Source organism: Haliotis rubra, unplaced genomic scaffold (assembly GCF_003918875.1).
Source record: "Haliotis rubra isolate DU_JTF1 unplaced genomic scaffold, ASM391887v1 Scf299, whole genome shotgun sequence".
In the NCBI taxonomy this organism is placed as follows: Eukaryota; Metazoa; Mollusca; class Gastropoda; order Lepetellida; family Haliotidae; genus Haliotis; species Haliotis rubra.
Genome location: NW_025766967.1, coordinates 368,388 through 386,631, shown reverse-complemented (window position 1 = coordinate 386,631; position 18,244 = coordinate 368,388). Strand labels below are relative to the sequence as shown.

Below are 18,244 nucleotides of genomic sequence, written 5' to 3'. Positions count from 1 at the left end.
ATCTGAACCCAATCGAACTTATATGGGCCAATGGACTGATTGCTGTGCCCATGTTGAAAAATTGGAAAGCGACTACTGGGACAGAAATATTGCAGTTGAACATGACATAGAAAAAGTGATAATTGAACTGGATGGAGAGAGTGATAGCGAGGGTGAATCGGATTCTGAAAGTAACTGACTTTACATTGTAAAGATAGTAAACCAAACTAGATAGCATATGACTGTAAAAAAATTCAATTAAAACATGAAATGACGTTTTTTTTCAGATGTGTTGTTTTCCGGGACAAGTTCTGTAACGAAGCCATGTATGCATGTTTCGCACGAACGCAACAATAACAACATTCTCTGCTCCCCTATTTAATGCAGTTAAAAACTCGACCAGCCGTTTGTCCCATTTGACCTCCCGGGTCAGGCATATGTAAAGTAGCTCAGGTCAAGCTGAACAACCTGTAGCTGCGTGAAGCAACTGCAAACCCAAAAAACGGGATGCAACGGAGTAGTTTACTGTAGGAGGCCGTACGATGCGATGACAGCTGACATGCATCGTTGCGTCGCCTACATTGTGACGTAATGTAAAATGGTTCGATTACGAGGGGGCACACTAGAATGGCGCAGTGACGGGAAACGTCATTCAATTGTTACGTCATCAAAAAACTATACCTTTATTGTCTGATAATGTATTTTTTTTTCTATTGTTCTAACCGCTAGGCATCTTAGAACTCCAGTTAAAATCGTGCTTTGATACAGAATATTATATCATGAATATTAGAAACTGGCAGATGAGGAGATATTTATGTTTGCTTAGATTAGACGAGTTACCCATTGGTCGTAGGCAGGGTATATATGTTTGAGTGCCCAATGAATAATTTGATAAGGAGAAAATATATATCATCTAGATTTTCTGATTACCCTACTTCTTATTCTTATAAGTTACTACTATGCAGTAAAGATCATGAAATTATTCTAAATGTAGCAAAATATGTTAAACATTGTATGCCTCTCCGCAATGTATAATCATTGTCACTTTCACCATATCATCATATATTAATGTTCAACGATGTACATGGGCCGATGGCCTAAAAAACGAATAAACGATATATAAAAGTTTTAGGATATTTTCTCCGTGAAACTAAACAATACTAACACAGATGTTTAGTTAGATGTGTAGACTCGTAAAAAATACAAGAGCTAAAAAATATGTACATCATATTGAATGGACTCTGCAAGATGTGACGAAGCGTCACATCTTTCTGGCCTGTGCTGGCTGGCCGCATGGAACTCTGGGTAGGAGAGTGCTGACTTGGGTGATGGATGTCATCATATCCAAATTTCGTCAGTTGCTGGAGTGTCTCATTCAGACATGGTTATTGTCAGACCGCGGTCATAAAGCTGGACTATTAATTAAAATAACAATCTGGACAAGACAAACCAGTGGTTAACAGCATGAGTATTCGGAGCATAATCACACACACATTACCACTAAATAAAATACAGCAAAAATCATCAGATTGCATTTTTAATTCATGTTGAACACGTTCATCACTCTTGACTGACAACCCCTCCGTGAAGTTCACGTATTTCAGGGCGACACATATTCATAGTTACTGTTACATTACACGAGAAACATGTGATACCAACGACAGTTTTTCTCAAATAGGAGATGGTTCCAACTTATAATTGGAGTGACCTCCCTTTCTCATACTTTTCCGACTTGGGGGCAACTGCACCATGAAAACTGATGGATGCAACTGCGAAAATAGATATTCCTCGTCCCTGACCATAAACTACACACATAACCCAAGAAATTCCTGGTATTTTAAGCTGTAGGATTTGGTTAAAGCATGGTTAACAGAACACACTAACGCATTGAAGACAAAAGGAAGAACTGCCTGAAATAAAAAACAATAATGCTGGATGGTTAGGTCAGGCAATTTCTCGAATAGTGTGTGATTATTGAGATTTTACTTTCTACTCGGTAGCTGGATTGTGGAACTGTCTTGAGACTTTCATGAGTGAGGGAACAGTACCCGTCACGTGTACGGAGATCAGCAGACCTACACACATAGGAAGTGACGGCGGTGCAGGCGTCTTTACATTGCGCCTCAGACAAGCCGTTGAAGTTTTGGACGTTGTGATCGCCGATGTAGTAGCCGCGCAGAGCTGTATAATGTTGTCCATAGGTAGTACAGTCTGCAAAGAGACGTCATGGATGGTGTAAGAATTGACAGAGGCAAGAGGTATCTCAGAACAAGTGCTGTACATTCTGTACACATGGAATCGAAGGTTATCATCATTTTACATGTATAAATTCATCTCATAGTGTCATAAACTTGCAGAAGAAAATAGATGTTCTTGAATCATATTGCAAAAAATGGGGACTGTCGATTAATACCGAAAAGACTAAGATTGTTGTATTTGAAAAAGGTGGTGGACTTTCAAAATATGAAAAATGGTTGATTGGCTCTGAAAGACTGGAATCTGTTTCGTATTACAAATATCTCGGAATAGTGTTTTCATGCCGGAACCTGTTTTCAAGAGCTTGTGAGGTTCTGTGTAAACAAGCCGAGAAGGCGTTATATCCTATCAAAAATTTATATGTCGATTTAAATCTTTCCCCAGATACATGCCTTAAGATTTTTGATGGCAAAATTCAACCAATCTTGCTCTACGGCTCAGAAATTTAGGGAACAATGTATCGTCATAACATTGAAAAAGTCCACTCTACGTTTTGCAAATTTGTCCTAGGAGTTGGTTATCGCTCTTCTAATAAAGCTGTTTTAGCGGAATGTGGAAGATATCCACTTCAAGTCAATTATTAAACAAGAGTTATATCACACTGGTTACGACTACTTAGCCAGCCAGCCACAAGACATTCTAAACGTTGCTATAACATGATGAAAAAGCTAGATGATAATGGAGATACTAACTGGACCTCTTCAGTTAGAACATTGTTATTTCAATACGGTTATGCACATGTATGGATCCACCAAACAGTTGGAGATCCTAATATGTTCTAAAGCTATTCAAACAACGCTGTAGAGATATATATTACCAAGAATGGTCATCCGATATTGCAAGCTCCAAATATTTGTATGCATATTCACTATTTAAACATGACATTGTCCATGAAACATATTTAAAAGTATCATCCTCTATGCAACTCCGCAGATCTCTTACAAAATTTAGATGTGGCATCAGTAAACTGAATGTACAAACCCATAGAAGATCCAAAGATGATGATATCAGTTCTGCCATGTGCGCTCATTGCGTCAATATTGTCCAGGACGAGTACCATGTTCTATTACAATGTCCTGTTTATTCTGATTTACGCATCAGGTATATACCACAATATTATTGTGTAAATCCCAACATACAGAAGTTTGTAAATTTACTTAATACCCAAAATGCAAATGTTATTTTACGCCTAGCCATATTTGTAAACAAAATCCATAACGTTGTATGATACTTATAAATGCCTGTGTACTTCTCATGCCAGCGCTCCAAGGAACATGATGTAAACATGTCACTGTACTTTTGGCCTCATGGACACTCTACTAAATAAATCTGTCTGTAATTTCATCTCTATATAAAATATGTATTAAATATCAATAAAAGGAGCAGTCTGATACTAGTCACAAGACTGTAGAAGGGGAGATAATCTCGAAACGGGGCATGGAATGTCATACAGATTTGAGTTGGAAGCTTAGATTTTTTCATTTGTCACCAATATCTTTGTAATTTCTAGTGTGGCCGAGACCATGGCCTTTCATGCAGTAATATAGGGGTAACGCTGTTTTTCAGGGCATTACCATTTGCAGAAGCTTTAGGTCTTCCATTAACTGCCCTACGAAGGAGGTCAGTTGAAAAGAACGAGGGCTTCCGCGAATTATAATGCTCTGAAAAACAGCCTTACCCCTATTGAAGCTAAAATGGATGGATTTTGTGTTAAAAAAGGACAAAACAGTATCATAAATTCAATTGTAGGTTTACTTCAAACAACTCGCAACGGACTGTTGACCCAACACTGTTAGGTTATTGAACAATATTTATGACGTCATTATGGAGCGTGACGTCACCCGCTGTGACATGATTTGATAACAGAACTGATAATGGCCCGTCGTGTTAGGAATTAGCGGGTCATTATCATTTGCAACGGCCCGCTCATTTCTGATAACAAGAAGGTGGTTTCATGATAATTCCATCCATTTCAGCGCGCTTTGGGGAACGGACAGTCGCCTCTTACGACATACATGGGATGCTTAAGACCAATTCTGATCCGGATCTTCACGCTTCTTCATAAAGTAAAGGGTAAAGGAAATGAACGTACTGTACACACACATGTTCTTCTCAGGGTGGTAGGCGAGCCCGGGGTCACACACGCACACGTCGTTGATGCACAGCGAGCGCTCGACCAGGCAGTCGGAATTTCCGTAACAAGGAGACCCCATGGACGCCTTAGCTGCAACAACACAGCTTACATTTGTGAACCATACTACCGCCAGATGTCATGCTTTCTTATGCCTTGATGGTTATTATATCGTGATGTCTACAAAGGAGCGACATGACCCTGGGTTTCCTTTTAGAAGCATTTGAAAGGAGGAACACATTTTATGGATTGACACAATCCGTCTTGTCGCTGTAGTTGCTAACATCGTTACCATCACTTGCTTAGCATCTAGTGCAACAAAGAAGTTGCCAATCCATGAAATGTGTCCATCTTCATTATTCGTGCTTCCGAAGGCCACCTATAAATGCCACTTACCACTAAATAAGGGTAAGATATATTTTATACAAATGTATATCACTCAGCCATACTTGGTACGTCACTTGCTGGATACCATTTCTGGAACACACAGGGAAGTCAGTTATAACGTTGTTCATCTATATATCTTTACTTATGGCATTGGTCGTGAAGCTGCTCCTACCCCGCCATACAGTCCAGTTTGGAGAGGCGGAGGAGGTAAGGAAGAAAATGCATCAAACAATGTGCTCCAAACAGTCTATCAAGATCTGTGGAGATCAAGATCATTATTCAGTACCACAACTGTGGTCCATAACAGGACAGTACAGCCACATAATCACGTTACAAGCTTGCTTGTCCAAAAATCAACTTATTTATGTATTTTAAGAGAACTTTAACAATTTGCACCTAACAGTAAAATATTACAGGTTCAAGTCGACAAGCTTCTCCTTACACTGACGAACTATTTGCAAAGAATACCTTACAGTTACGTCACTACCTTCAATGTGGAGCATCATAATTAGTATATGGTGGACACCTCACGAGAGAACAAAAAGTTTCTTGAAAAAACGAAGAAAGTGCAATGTGAAGAGAGTTTTTGTCTGTCTCGAAATTACATCTGAGGAATTAAAATACTTCAAAACAAATGAATGGTCTTGCTCATTTACTTGATATTATTATTCCGTCGTGTTTTATGAGGCTACCAAACTGCACGTCAATGTGAATCACCTTCAGCTGTCGATAGCCGCTCAGTCAGCTCCCCAATGTGTTCTTCAACTTTTTCAGATTTACTCTCCAGACCTGGAACAACATGAATGAAAACTGATGACCTTACTTTACACTGGACCAATGGTTGGAAACAATGTATCAATGGAGATAATTGGTATAAATCCTTTTTCATTCTATATATGTCATTGAAAACGTCCAGATTTGAGACAACCCTAGTCTGAATGAGCATTTCATTCCAAATACCAATGATCCTTCATCCGTGACGTACATATCGAGAATCTTACAGTTTACATTACTTACATAGCGTATATACTGGCCCGTGAAGATCCGGGTTGGAATTGATCTTCAGTAACCTATGCTTGACATAAGAGGAGACTAACGGGATAGGGGGGTCAGACTCGCTGACTTGGTCGACACATGTCATAGTATCCAAATTGCGTAGAACGATGCTCATGCTGTTGATCACTGGATTGTCTGGTCCAGACTCGATTATTTACAGACCGCCGCCATGGAGAGTGCGGCGTTAAACAACCAACCAGCCAACCAATTACATGGCTTCAATCCCCACTGTTACTCGCCAATTGGATTGTTAGTGGATGTACCCTCAAAGGGGGTTGATGTATTGTAATATTATTGTCCTCCTGAGAGAGTACGTAAGTCCCAAAACATTCAAAGTTAATTTAAACCTACTACTATTTCGTAGCATATATGTTATTTTAATTTATAGCAAGATTATCTAAAATTGCTAATAGCTGAAGGGATGGTGTACATCAAGCTGTGGTCCATGCAGGAAGCAAATGTACTGTAAGTCCCCATGGTCCCTAGTATGGTGGTCTACCTTCAGTTGTTGGCAATCTTTTATTATTGCCTGTTTTTTTAAATTTATATCTGTGATAAATTAGTTGTTTGTGATATATTAGTTATATTGGTAATTATATATATGTTGATATAGTCACGATATGGCTGAAATACTGCCGATGTGAAATTTAACTCACTCACTCACTACTCGCCATTGGATTGTACTTTGACTCTTACGCAGACTGAACGAGTTGAGAAACAATGTCACCTCTCACTATGACTGTTTCCTGTATTATGACTTAATCCAAGTGAGGTGATAGGGACATATAACCACCGGTGCCGCGACAAGAGGAAGGTATTTGCCTTAGTCTGGTTAGGATTGATGACACCAACCTGTGCCGACCCTGAACACAGTGTTGGTTGCATATGTATATGGGCTTGGTGAAAAAATGGAAAGACATATCGTTTATATCGAAGGCCATTCATTCCATTGTATAATAATAATTACTTCCCACATCGAGGCCATGCACACACGGATATGTAAATTATCTTACCATCGTCACATGTGTGCAATACACACGCATTTCCACGCATTTTGTAATAAAGTGGGAGAATAACGCGCATATGATGGATCATACATGAACATTTCTAACGATTATTGTTGAATGTTTTGTCTTGTGTATTCACACGTATAAACAATATTACAGCGGGATGGAGCTACGGTACTTCAAACAATATTTGTGTGCTTTATGTGAACTTCATTGACATTGAACGAAACATTCTGCAATGTTTCAGTGATATAATGACGCCATGTAAATAGCGTCTGGACCAGACAAACCATTGATTATAATTGTCAGCATACATCGGTGATTTGAAATAGTTTAAGTCGTCGATGTACCTTCCACTGTGGAGGCCAAGTTATCAACCTTGTTTCCTGTTTGTTGTTCATCCGACTTCATGATCGAGACTGTAAAGAAACCAGTTACTGTTCCGTTAAAAGAAATCATAATACACTCTCAATAAAATTTCTAAGACTTTGAATAGACACCTTATTGAATATCTTGTACCATTATTGTGAGTTTTCGGACGGATGAAAATGGATCAGAGTGAAAGAAAAGAATTTCATATTGGACAGCCACAATAAATACAGCGAACATCAGTATATTTCAAACGATACTTTACACGAACGTGGAGCAAAATGACAACTGTCTTCTAGATAAAATATATTATGAACAAAGCGAGATCTCACTAAATGTAGAAACTTAAATGGGATCTTGTAGAAACGCCGAAAATACACCTATTGGGCTGAGTATGGTATCCATTGAACTCTGAATTTGCCTAAAGAAGATAATATACTTTTTCAGTTAAGTGCTCTTGTATATTGTGTTGTACAAAGCGACTTAGGTAAATTGTGTAAATATCGTGGGGAACGTGTCCTACGTTCGAGGACAACGCGATCCAATATATGTTCAGTTAAATGTTATTTAAAGAATCCAATATACTTTTAGTGATATATATATAACTTCTTTGAGAGGCATTTAGAAGTTGGAGCAGTAAGGAAGGATAACAATATATGAATGAACAACTTCTTTATTGCTGTGAAACGTCCCTCTCACAGCAATAAAGAAGTTGTTCATCCATATATTGTTATCCTTCCTTCCTTAGTGAAATGGGGCGGTGGGGTAGCCTAGTGGTTAAAGCGTTGGCTCGTCACGCCGAAGACCCGGGTTCGATTCCCCACATGGGCACAATGTGTTAAGCCCATTTCTGGTGTCCCCCGCCGTGATATTGCTGGAATATTGCTAAAAGCGGCGTAAAACTAACCTCAGTTAGTCAGTCAGTCCTTAGTGAAATATACGTTTAAACAAACAGCAATATCGGATAGTTGTGAAACGTCTACCTTCTTGCAGAGACGAGTTGACTGTTTGAACCTCACTTTTCACTGCTCGTAAATCTGATTGTAATGTTCGAAAGTCGGATTTCACTGCATCAACTGAAAAGGGAATATAGACAAATCTGACTTGCTGAAAGCAAATACACAATTGCCAGTATAAGTTAAAAATACGTAAGATATTGTCACTCAATACTCGGGAACTTCTCGTGTGTCACATTCGTGTATTTCAGGAAAATATGCCCACACATTACGTAGCTTCTCTTTGGGCTAGCCTATGATATTGAACTTCGATTTTTACTGTCCTGAAGTTTTGCAGTATTACTAAACGTGAGAATCAAATTCTACCAAACGAATACATCCACTGAAATATAAAGTCACAACTGCCTTAACAATGTATAACAGTGACGATAAAAATACTAAAATAATAGTAACATAAAACCACAAAAACACAAATATATAACGTTTGAATGAAGCTGCCATTGTATCGACAACCAGGGATATATATGTAGGACTCGGATCCATGGCAGGCCTCAAATCCGTGGTGGATTTCCAAATCCATGGCAGATTTTCAAATCCGTGGCTATTTGTCGCACCTACCCTAATCTGTGGCGGATTTCCTACTCATCGTCATTAGAACATTCCAGCTCTGTAGAATAGGAGTTAATGGCATTTCACTTATGTGTTTCTAACTTACTGATACCCCTGGGTCTAGATTTTCGAAGCTGTCAGCGCTAAGATCGTCTGTCGATATTGCTAATGTTTTTACGAATATCATAGAACTAAGAGAGCTTCGAAAGTTTAGGCCATGCTAATCTTACAAATCTTTAAACTTTCCCATTTCGGATTCAGCGTTTTCAGTTTTGTAATCTCACGTATTCTTTCCATGTCGTTCCAAAATGTTTCTGCATTAGGATCTTTTATATACGGGTTTCATCTTCTTTGTAGGTGGCTCCACAATTACAAAACCATCATTTTCTATGGTTTCCATTCTCTTAGCTTTGAAGATTGTCCTGAGATTACTATCGCCACGAACGGCTAGCGTGGAATAACGTCGGGAACGGTGAGCGATTATGATGTATATCTTATAATCGTCAAATATCGTGAACCACATTATGGTTAGGATGGCGAAAGTTCACAGCTGACGTTTATGGATCAGTAGTGGGTAATACTGCCACGACTTGGGAAACATGTATTCACTCGACATCAATCTGCAAGTGGTGAATTGAGAGAGTCTGTCTCACTCCTCGTTCAGCGCCTAACCAAGTTCAACCAACGTAGTCGGCTTCCTAAGACGTCCACACAGACTGCTCCCTGTCATATCCCCGAGGTACTCAAATGGGCAAAGGGCCGCGGTCATTTAGAATGTCATGATCAGATATGAGCTCAGGCTTTTAACTGTTGTAACACATCAAGGATATGATAACACTCAGGCAGCTTCTGGCACCACTGAGAACTCGCTGGTGGGACAGGACTGCAGACATACACTGGACACATACAAAATATCTAAATGGAAAAAAAACCCGAATGTGTCATAATTTGATTATGGTCGAAAATGACTTCCACGTTATTTCAAGCATCCATTGTAGGACTACAGATGAAAGCTATACATGCCCAAATAAAGAGGAAATTGTAATTTGAACAATTCCCTTATCGTTTCCTTCAAAAGGAACCGCATGTATTTTGATCCGAAAAGATCGTGTTATCGTCATACACACAGTACATGTATATTAGTTACCCACCCTAAACTGAACACAATGTTACCTGTATGCATGTAGGACGTTGCCAATGAATACAAATAACTGGATTGAAATGTATCTGATAGGGATTTGTTAACAATCTTATGAAACAAGCGTCAAAAGCATCACATACAATCTTGAATAATGATCTTTTCATTTCTGTGGATCAACAGCATCATGTTGTAAGTAGCCAGTATCACCAATGTCTAACCATGTTTGCGTTTTGGTGTTTCATAGAAATAGCTCCGATTCAACGGGTCCATCTAAAGCCTTATAAGCAGGGAGTGACGAATTAAACTCCTTTCAAGTTTGTACATTGCATATGCTTAAATTGGAGGCCGACCGATGTATATCGTGAGGTATATACGAGGTGTTTATTAGGCCTTATCAGATTAGCACTTGACCAGCTTGAAATATAAACTGAACATTACAGACGAGATAACTGGAACCACACTTTTACCATTACATAGTACCTCAAATACACCTTTTTAACAGCGCCGTAAATGTAGCATTAAATACTAATTCAAATACACCGTGTTAACAGTGCGATAAATGTACCATTAAACTGTACCGTAAAAAGACACTTTTCTGGTATAATAACTGTTCTTTTTTAACAGAAACTGAAACACTTTTGTTTCTTGCAATACGATAACGACACCGTTAAAAGACACACAGTTTCAATAGTGCCATAACTGTACTACATGTATCAAGCAGGGGACGCAAGTGACCAAGGTGATGTAACCCGAATTACGTCTCTCAGTTGTGACCGCACTTGGCGACCAGGGCCCCGTTCCTCAAAGCGATCGTAGCGCTAAGGTGATCGTAACTCCCATACTTTAACATAGACTTACGACTGTCGTAGCGCTACGATCGCTTTGAGGAACGGGGCCCAGGCATTCCAATCACAGAACCGCCTGACCATAGAATTGTCAAGATCATACCAGTATTCGTTGTTGTCAAAATAACATAATAGCATAATAATGTTAGATTTTCACTCCCTACTTTTCAATGAATACACCGTAATTCCCTGTTATACCGTCTTCCTACATGCAGTAATGGTTCACACAGTCCCATAAATACTCCTGGCAATTCATATGTGAACTGCACTTACCATATGTTGAGGATTTGGCGGCATCCACATCCAGTTTGGCCTTGAGCTTTTCCTGCTCTTTCTCCAGGGAGTATATCCTACTGTCAGCACTAAGTCCTGTCAAGAAAAAAAGATTATTCTTAACACCATAACAGAACATAATTTTGCTAACATATTAATCTACGTCACTTTGCAATCAGATGTGGATACCAGTTCATATTTAGTCACCATCCGTCTACGTCAATTTGCAATCGGATGTGGAAACCAGTTAATATTTAGTCACCATCCGTCTACGCCACTTTGCAATCAGATGTGGAAACCAATTCATATTAAGTCACCATCCGTCTACGTCAATTTGCAATCGGATGTAGAAACCAATTCATATTTAGTCACCATCCGTCTACGCCACTTTAATTTGCAATCAGATGTGGATACCAATTCATATTTAGTCACCATCCGTCTACGTCACTTTGCAACCAGATGTAGAAACCAATTCATATTTAGTCACCATCTGTCTGCGCCACTTTGCAATCGGATGTAGAAGCCAATTCATATCTAGCAACCATCCGTCTATGTCACTTTGCAATATAATATAGAAATCAATTCATATTTAGTCACCATCCGTCTACGTCACTTTGCATTCAGATGTGGATACCAATTCTTATCTAGCGTTTATCCTTCTTCGTCACTTAGGTGAGAAAATTTAACATGTCTTCATGCAGGGTGGGTAGGCTGATTTAGTGCCAATCACTGGTATAAATATCAGTTTCTGGTTTGACTGTCCAAAACACAGTTATTTACAGCTGGCCGTGATATAGCTGGAATATTGCTGAGTGCGACTTCAACCACAGCTAAGTTAAAAGAAATGTCCTTATTCACATCTATCGGAGATGGAAATCAGACAAGTAACATTGAGATGGATCATACATTAACACAGGACAGAGGGATGAATGCGGGGCAAGACATGCCAATGGCAGGACATAACTGTCTTACGTTTATTGTGGACTTCCTCGTCCATCTTGTCGAGACGTTCAAAAACGCTGGTAAGCTGAGACTGAAGGGAAGCCACGGTTTTCTCTCTGTCTTGCAGCTCTGCGAACAGAACATAATCAGTGGTACATGCAAATGTTCTATTTTACTCAGTTTTGACCCCATTGTATTTACCCCGCTTTTGAAACACAATGGAGATAATGTACAAAATAGGGCTTGCAGGTACAGGGTTCACAGTGCCAGGGCGCTGGGTGCAGCCCTGTCGGGTGACAGAGCGCATGTTGCCAATGGTGCAGGGCGTAGGGATACAGGTTGAAGGTGTGCATTCTGCAGTGCGGACGGCAGAATCGTGCACACACACATATCTACACACATATGCACACACATATACACACACGCACGTCACTATATATACACGGATGATCATTAACTAAACATCACCTAATTATACAAGGTGAATTCTTAACTAATTGGTCCAAGTTGGCGATCGTACTGGAAAGCACAGACAAAGCACCTGTTTCACACAATTTCCCAGAAGCTAGGGTAGCGTCCTCATGTGCTCCAAAGGAGCCAAAGAAAACTGTGGTATTTCGTAATTGCAGTATGTACACTAGTATTTTCATAACTGAATTAAAACACGAAGGTACTAAAACACGTTTCGTTGCTTGACAAGACAAGGCGTAGACTGTCAGAAGTACACGATGGACGTAGTTGGCACTGACACAGCCTTATTTTGTAGTAATGTTGATGTTAACTAGAACATTAACCACAAAGTTACTAGTCGACTTGTGAGGTACCACGTGGCCACCAGTGAAGTGAAGGATCGTCAAAGACCTGGATGACCGAGGATGATCAACGTCCGTGATGACCGAGGATGATCAACGTCTGTGATGACCGAGGATGATCAATGTCCGTGATGACCGAGGATGATCAACGTCCGTGATGACCGAGGATGATCAACGTCCGTGATGACCGAGGATGATCAACGTCCGTGATGACCGAGGATGATCAACGTGCGTGATGACCGAGGATGATCAACGTCCGTGATGACCGAGGATGATCAACGTCCGTGATGATCGAGGATGATCAACGTCCGTGATGACCGAGGATGTCCGTCTCCACCAGCACAATGAGCAGGAGGCTGTGTGTTGCTGGTCTGAGTGCGCCCTAACTCACAGGCGGCAACGTCTGGCGCTGTGCATGCTTCGGAGACAATCTTGAGGATATGGCGTAAGATTCATTGTTTTGATCAAAACTTTTTAACCTTACCGACGGCCGTTGGACACATATCGCTGGGAGATTATTCACGTAGCTAAACCAGTTGGTGTTGCCCCAGTGATGGTCTGCGCTTTCCTTTCGTAAGACTGCCGTTATTACAATACATGGGACACTCAATGGTGAATGTCATCAACTGGAAGAACGGGATAACATGCCATATTATGATTATCCTTTCCTTGCCAATTATCCGATATTTACGAGAGACTAGACAAGACCTCGACGTCCTCAAGCCGCCATCGACCCATCACAGAATAACCCCACCGAAAATCTCAGAGTCTCCTATTACCAAAGCAGCTTAAAAATCTGCAAAAAATTATCTCCATGAAGAAGGAAAACCGACCCCATTGCTGGTAATTCGACGCTTGTTTGTCAGAATGAGGAGGAGACTGAGAGAGGCTATCATTGCTAGGAGCTCCTACACGAGACACTGATGTGGTCACTAGTTGGGGTTGACACAATCCCAACAACCTTTATTTCAGGACTGTGTGATAACCAGTTTGTTGCATTCGTAGTGCTGACTTCTTGTGTATTCCTCTTGGATTCCAAAGTAAATTTTTACCAAGTTTCAATTTAAATTTGGTTTTGGTTTTAAAGAGTATACAATACCATTTTATTAAGCGGAAATATGTTTTCACAGTTTTCAAAGCATACATAACGACGTATTGAAACTGCTGACAAATGTACATGTGTATGTATATGTTCATTACGCTACGTTCCTTCACTACATCTTCAGTATGTCATGTACTTTTGTAATTATTGCTGCTAAATTGTGTTTACTAACCCGTGAACCACCGAGGGTGACAAACAACCAGTTACAAAAACAGCGTGCTGACTTACAAATGTAATGACATGGACAACATTAACTTACTGTCTCCAGTTGAGAATCTCTCCGCAGGAATGTGTACTGGGAAATTCAGTTTAAAGCCATTGTTCCTTTGGAAGAAACCCGACATCAGCAGTACGAGAAGAATCTTCAAGACCATAGTGATCAACTACAGCCGTCACCGACCTACTGTGAAGCTAGTCGCGACCTCGTGAAGTTTCTTACACTCTGAGGCAATCACTTTATAGGTGTGTTATATATAGTGTTCACCATTACATCATTATTGGTTCTGATAATGCGCATGTCGTTTGACGAATGGGCTATTCAAGATTGGGACAGCAGTTCCCTTTATTGTGATGTGTATTTCTGGTGTACGGTACCACAGTTAAAGCCTCTCTCAGCAACGGGTATCTGTAGCCTCGCAGTACCTGTCATGGTACCCTGATATTATTAAAGCGCTGTATTTCCTCAACATCCTACACAAACATCTTCAAACCACGATAGGGGACAGTGGATCAGATTAGTGACGGACACCATAGCAAACAGTGTGTTTAGTGTGCTTCGTAATGTGCTCGTTCCAATGCTTACGTTTCTCACATTAATATATTCAGACCTTCAACAAAAGAACGTCCGAAACCTTTTTCGCAGAAAGAAGGTCAGCAATAGTGTATCCTGGTGTTGCCCGTCGCAACACTCGACGCATTGTTTCAAGTGCTGAGTGCCATCGGCTGAAGTAACTAAAGTCATGTATGGTCTTTAAAGTTCTCCTTTCAGATTCATCATCGACAGCACATCGTGTTCCTCCTATCATATAATGGTTAGGTTTTCAGGCAGGATATGAACGCGTTCCCATGGAGTTATATACGGATTAGAATGCAAATATGAACGTTCTGGTCTTTCCGCTACTTTCAGAGTTTACGGGAAAACATGGCGTCGCCCTTGCATTATATATCCATGACTCTTCATTTCATAATTACATCACAGTTCAGAAAGTTTCTAAGCCAACGTGACCAGGGAAATAGGAGTTATGTAAGTCAGTCACTCAAACGGGGCTGACCCGTGGCTAGTGGCTAGTGGAAGGGCTGACCCGTGTGTTAGCAGACCCGTGGCTAGAAGGGCTGACCCGTGGCTAAAATATGTGTTACCAGAGAAAGAATTTGGCACAAACAATTCACACCACTGTCCAGAAACAGATTCGACTATTTTTCTGGATTTTCTTAGGTCCCACTGATAAATCACCTTCTGTCAAGATGCATATTCATACGCATATTCCAGGAAGCTTTCAATGTTGGATTATGCGGAGAAAAGCATTGGGTTTTTTTCTATGACAGGACTTAAGAATGTAATTAAATGAGAAATGTTTCAGACCTGTGTGTTTTAGGATGGTAGATATCCTGTAGTAGGAATGAACACCATGCATTTACCTTCAGGTTCTAATGGTACATTGTGTATACTTTAAACAGACAAAGGGAAAGGAGAATACATCGTTATTAGAACACCGATCTTCCTGTGGAGACTGGACGTTAGAAAAGTAAACCACAATTGCTGACGAATTCCGCTATCACTTCAAATCTTCAATCTGTAAAGACAAGATTGAAAACATAGCATCCCTTTACAATGAATGACCTAATCTGTAGACATACCCCCCCCCCCGCTTTGTCTACCACAGATGTCCCCATGTGTAACAATTTGTATACATTTATTGTATATTGTACTGTTAGAACTCAATGAACACCATAGTCACTACTGCCTCCATGTTATTAACTGTTCCTTAACCTTTGAAAGTTTACACTCTTGTACCAACGTAGGGTATACTCTAAGAAGCAAATGAAATGAATTATTTGAGAGTCGAAGTAAAACAAATATTCAATATTCCTTCACCAATTCAATAAGAAGAGTTTATTGCAACATTCCGACCACACCACAAGCGTAGGTTTATTAGTATCTTACCACACAATGATGTCAGCAGGTGATGACAGAAAGTAGAATTGAATCTATCATCGTGTTTCTGTTACCGATGTGTCACACCTGACCAGTGAATGTTTCTACATCTCAAAACAAGGCAGTGATCGGTTGTTCCGTGATAAAAGCGTTCAGCATTTGTGTTTCAACTGGGGTTAGCCTTTCGGTGATTGAGTTGAGTACAGTAGCTTTGTGATTATGTTATTAGTTTGAAAGAAACAAGTCCGATAAGATGTTTGTTTAGTTTCAGACTGATGAAGTGATATAACAATATGTTCAATACTTACACAACGGGCTTCAAACGGCCCTGTGTTATATTTGATACGCAAGTGTAAATTCGATGTAATCGTTACATGATTCAAGCCTGATAATACATACTTTGATGTATTGAAATAGTGCTGGCGTAATAACAGGTGATATAACTATATAATTATATAATTGATTTCTTAAATACTGATTTTGATAATGATCCAGGTAAGTGATTCATCATGCAACGGATAATTTAAGAGTGTATACAACCACATTAACCCTATCCATACTCAAAATACACATCTTCTTAAAGGTGTACAGCGGAAGATATTTTGTGAAAGAAAATGTGCCGTTTTTAAGCTATTGGTTTAGAACATCCTTCATCCTTCAACGAGAGTGTGCGGTTTTTTGTAATTTGTAATATCCCATTGATTAAGTGATAGTTATTATGGGTCACAATGTTTAAAGTTTTGAGTGCGGTTTTGGCTCGCATCTTGCATCATATATGTTCAATGGCAATAGTATTTTTAGCGGTATGCGTTTTGAGATAGCGCTCTTCACATGACTGGATTTATACACATCTGTCTGCCAACGTCGAGTTTCTCAACATTTCAAGACTGACCGTACTTGACTACTGTCACCAATAAACAACCTTCAATCAGTATATTTGTTCTCACTGTGAATGTCAAGACTCTGGTGAGTTAATATTTTAGATTTTTGACTCAATTGCATTGTACTAGAAATCTGTCTTGTCATTCATTGTAGCTTGCTCATTGTTTGTTCAATATATTATTGAATATTTTAGACTTGTCTGTGTTCTATTTTGCTGGTTCAAAGGGGACTTTTAAGCCTTTTGTCACGGCAAAATTATTAAACGTAACACTGTTGAAACACAGGGAGTGACGACTATAGCAGTGTGGACACATTGTTTTCATTCCAGCGATCGCCTCCAATAGCTGAAAATTTGCTGATACGGCGTAAATCAATATTCATCCACCCATTCCTTCATTCATTCATTCCAGCGAAACTTGTACAATACTCTTTATAATCGCTTGATGACTAACTGTGTGAATGTGTAAGTAATGGAACACACAACATAAGCAGTTCATAGACTCGAGTTCAACATGCTTATATCCTATGAGGATGTAGAATGTGCCAAGGTTGTCACAGCATAAAACTACTACAAAGAAGGAACAGTTATTGTTTTGATGGATAAACATATTGACACAGACAAACTATGAATATATATTGCTTTCGGGGTTTAAAATCACAGATGCTTCGATTTTTCTTTCCATGTGTATACATGTGAATCAAACTATAAAGTAAGACGTTTGCTTTTCACATTTCATCATAATATATAATGCTGACATAACATAAGTTGCTATGCGGAACTCCTAAGAATCCGTACAATGTGTGAAGCCCATTTCTGGTGTCCCCCGCCGTGATGTTGCTGGAATATTGCTAAAAGCGGCGTAAAACCAAACTCAGTCAGTCAGTCCTAAGAATCCTAAATTCGAAGAAGCCTCAGTAAAATATTTATTGAATCCGTACCAAGTAATACATATGTGGTGAAAGAGCAAATAATGAAGATCAAATGATTATTTTTAAGAATTACACTAAATCATACAGTCTACATCATCACGTACGTATCGTCACTGCATAAATATATGCGGGCGCCAGGATTTCAATGGTATCATGAACAGGTCTCAGGTGATGATTTACTCTACACTGCTGTTTCCAGAAGTGAAAGGTTCACCCATGTCTGTTTGGGTTCATTTAAGCTTGGGGTCTCAGCTTTACAGTGAAACACACAGATCTGGGACAACCTGTGTCTGAATGAACATTAAATTTCCAAAGCTTAATTATGACATAGCAACGAGACCAGCGGGAAGCCGGGTTAGAATTGATCTTCAGTAACCCATGCTTGTCGTGAGAGTCGACAAACGGGATCGGG

General features: G+C 39.7%; 1 protein-coding gene and 1 long non-coding RNA gene across 2 annotated transcripts in view; one reads left to right on the top strand and one right to left on the bottom strand.

Moving 5' to 3' along the window:
* Nucleotides 1-5,365, top strand: part of LOC124282362 — a 32,466-nt gene extending 27,101 nt beyond the window's left edge. The window contains exons 3-4 of the mRNA XM_046718332.1: nucleotides 4,212-4,308; nucleotides 5,170-5,365. Coding sequence (XP_046574288.1) covers nucleotides 4,212-4,300 — 89 coding nt within the window. The 3' untranslated portion in view covers nucleotides 4,301-4,308; nucleotides 5,170-5,365. The remainder of the gene's footprint in view (nucleotides 1-4,211; nucleotides 4,309-5,169) is intronic.
* A 136-nt stretch (nucleotides 5,366-5,501) lies between these two features.
* Nucleotides 5,502-8,261, bottom strand: LOC124282380. The gene is made up of 3 exons (XR_006900140.1): nucleotides 8,169-8,261; nucleotides 7,167-7,235; nucleotides 5,502-5,542 (listed from the first exon to the last, which is right to left on the bottom strand). It is a non-coding gene; the product is annotated as an uncharacterized LOC124282380 (long non-coding RNA).
* Between the last annotated feature and the right edge of the window lie 9,983 nt (nucleotides 8,262-18,244).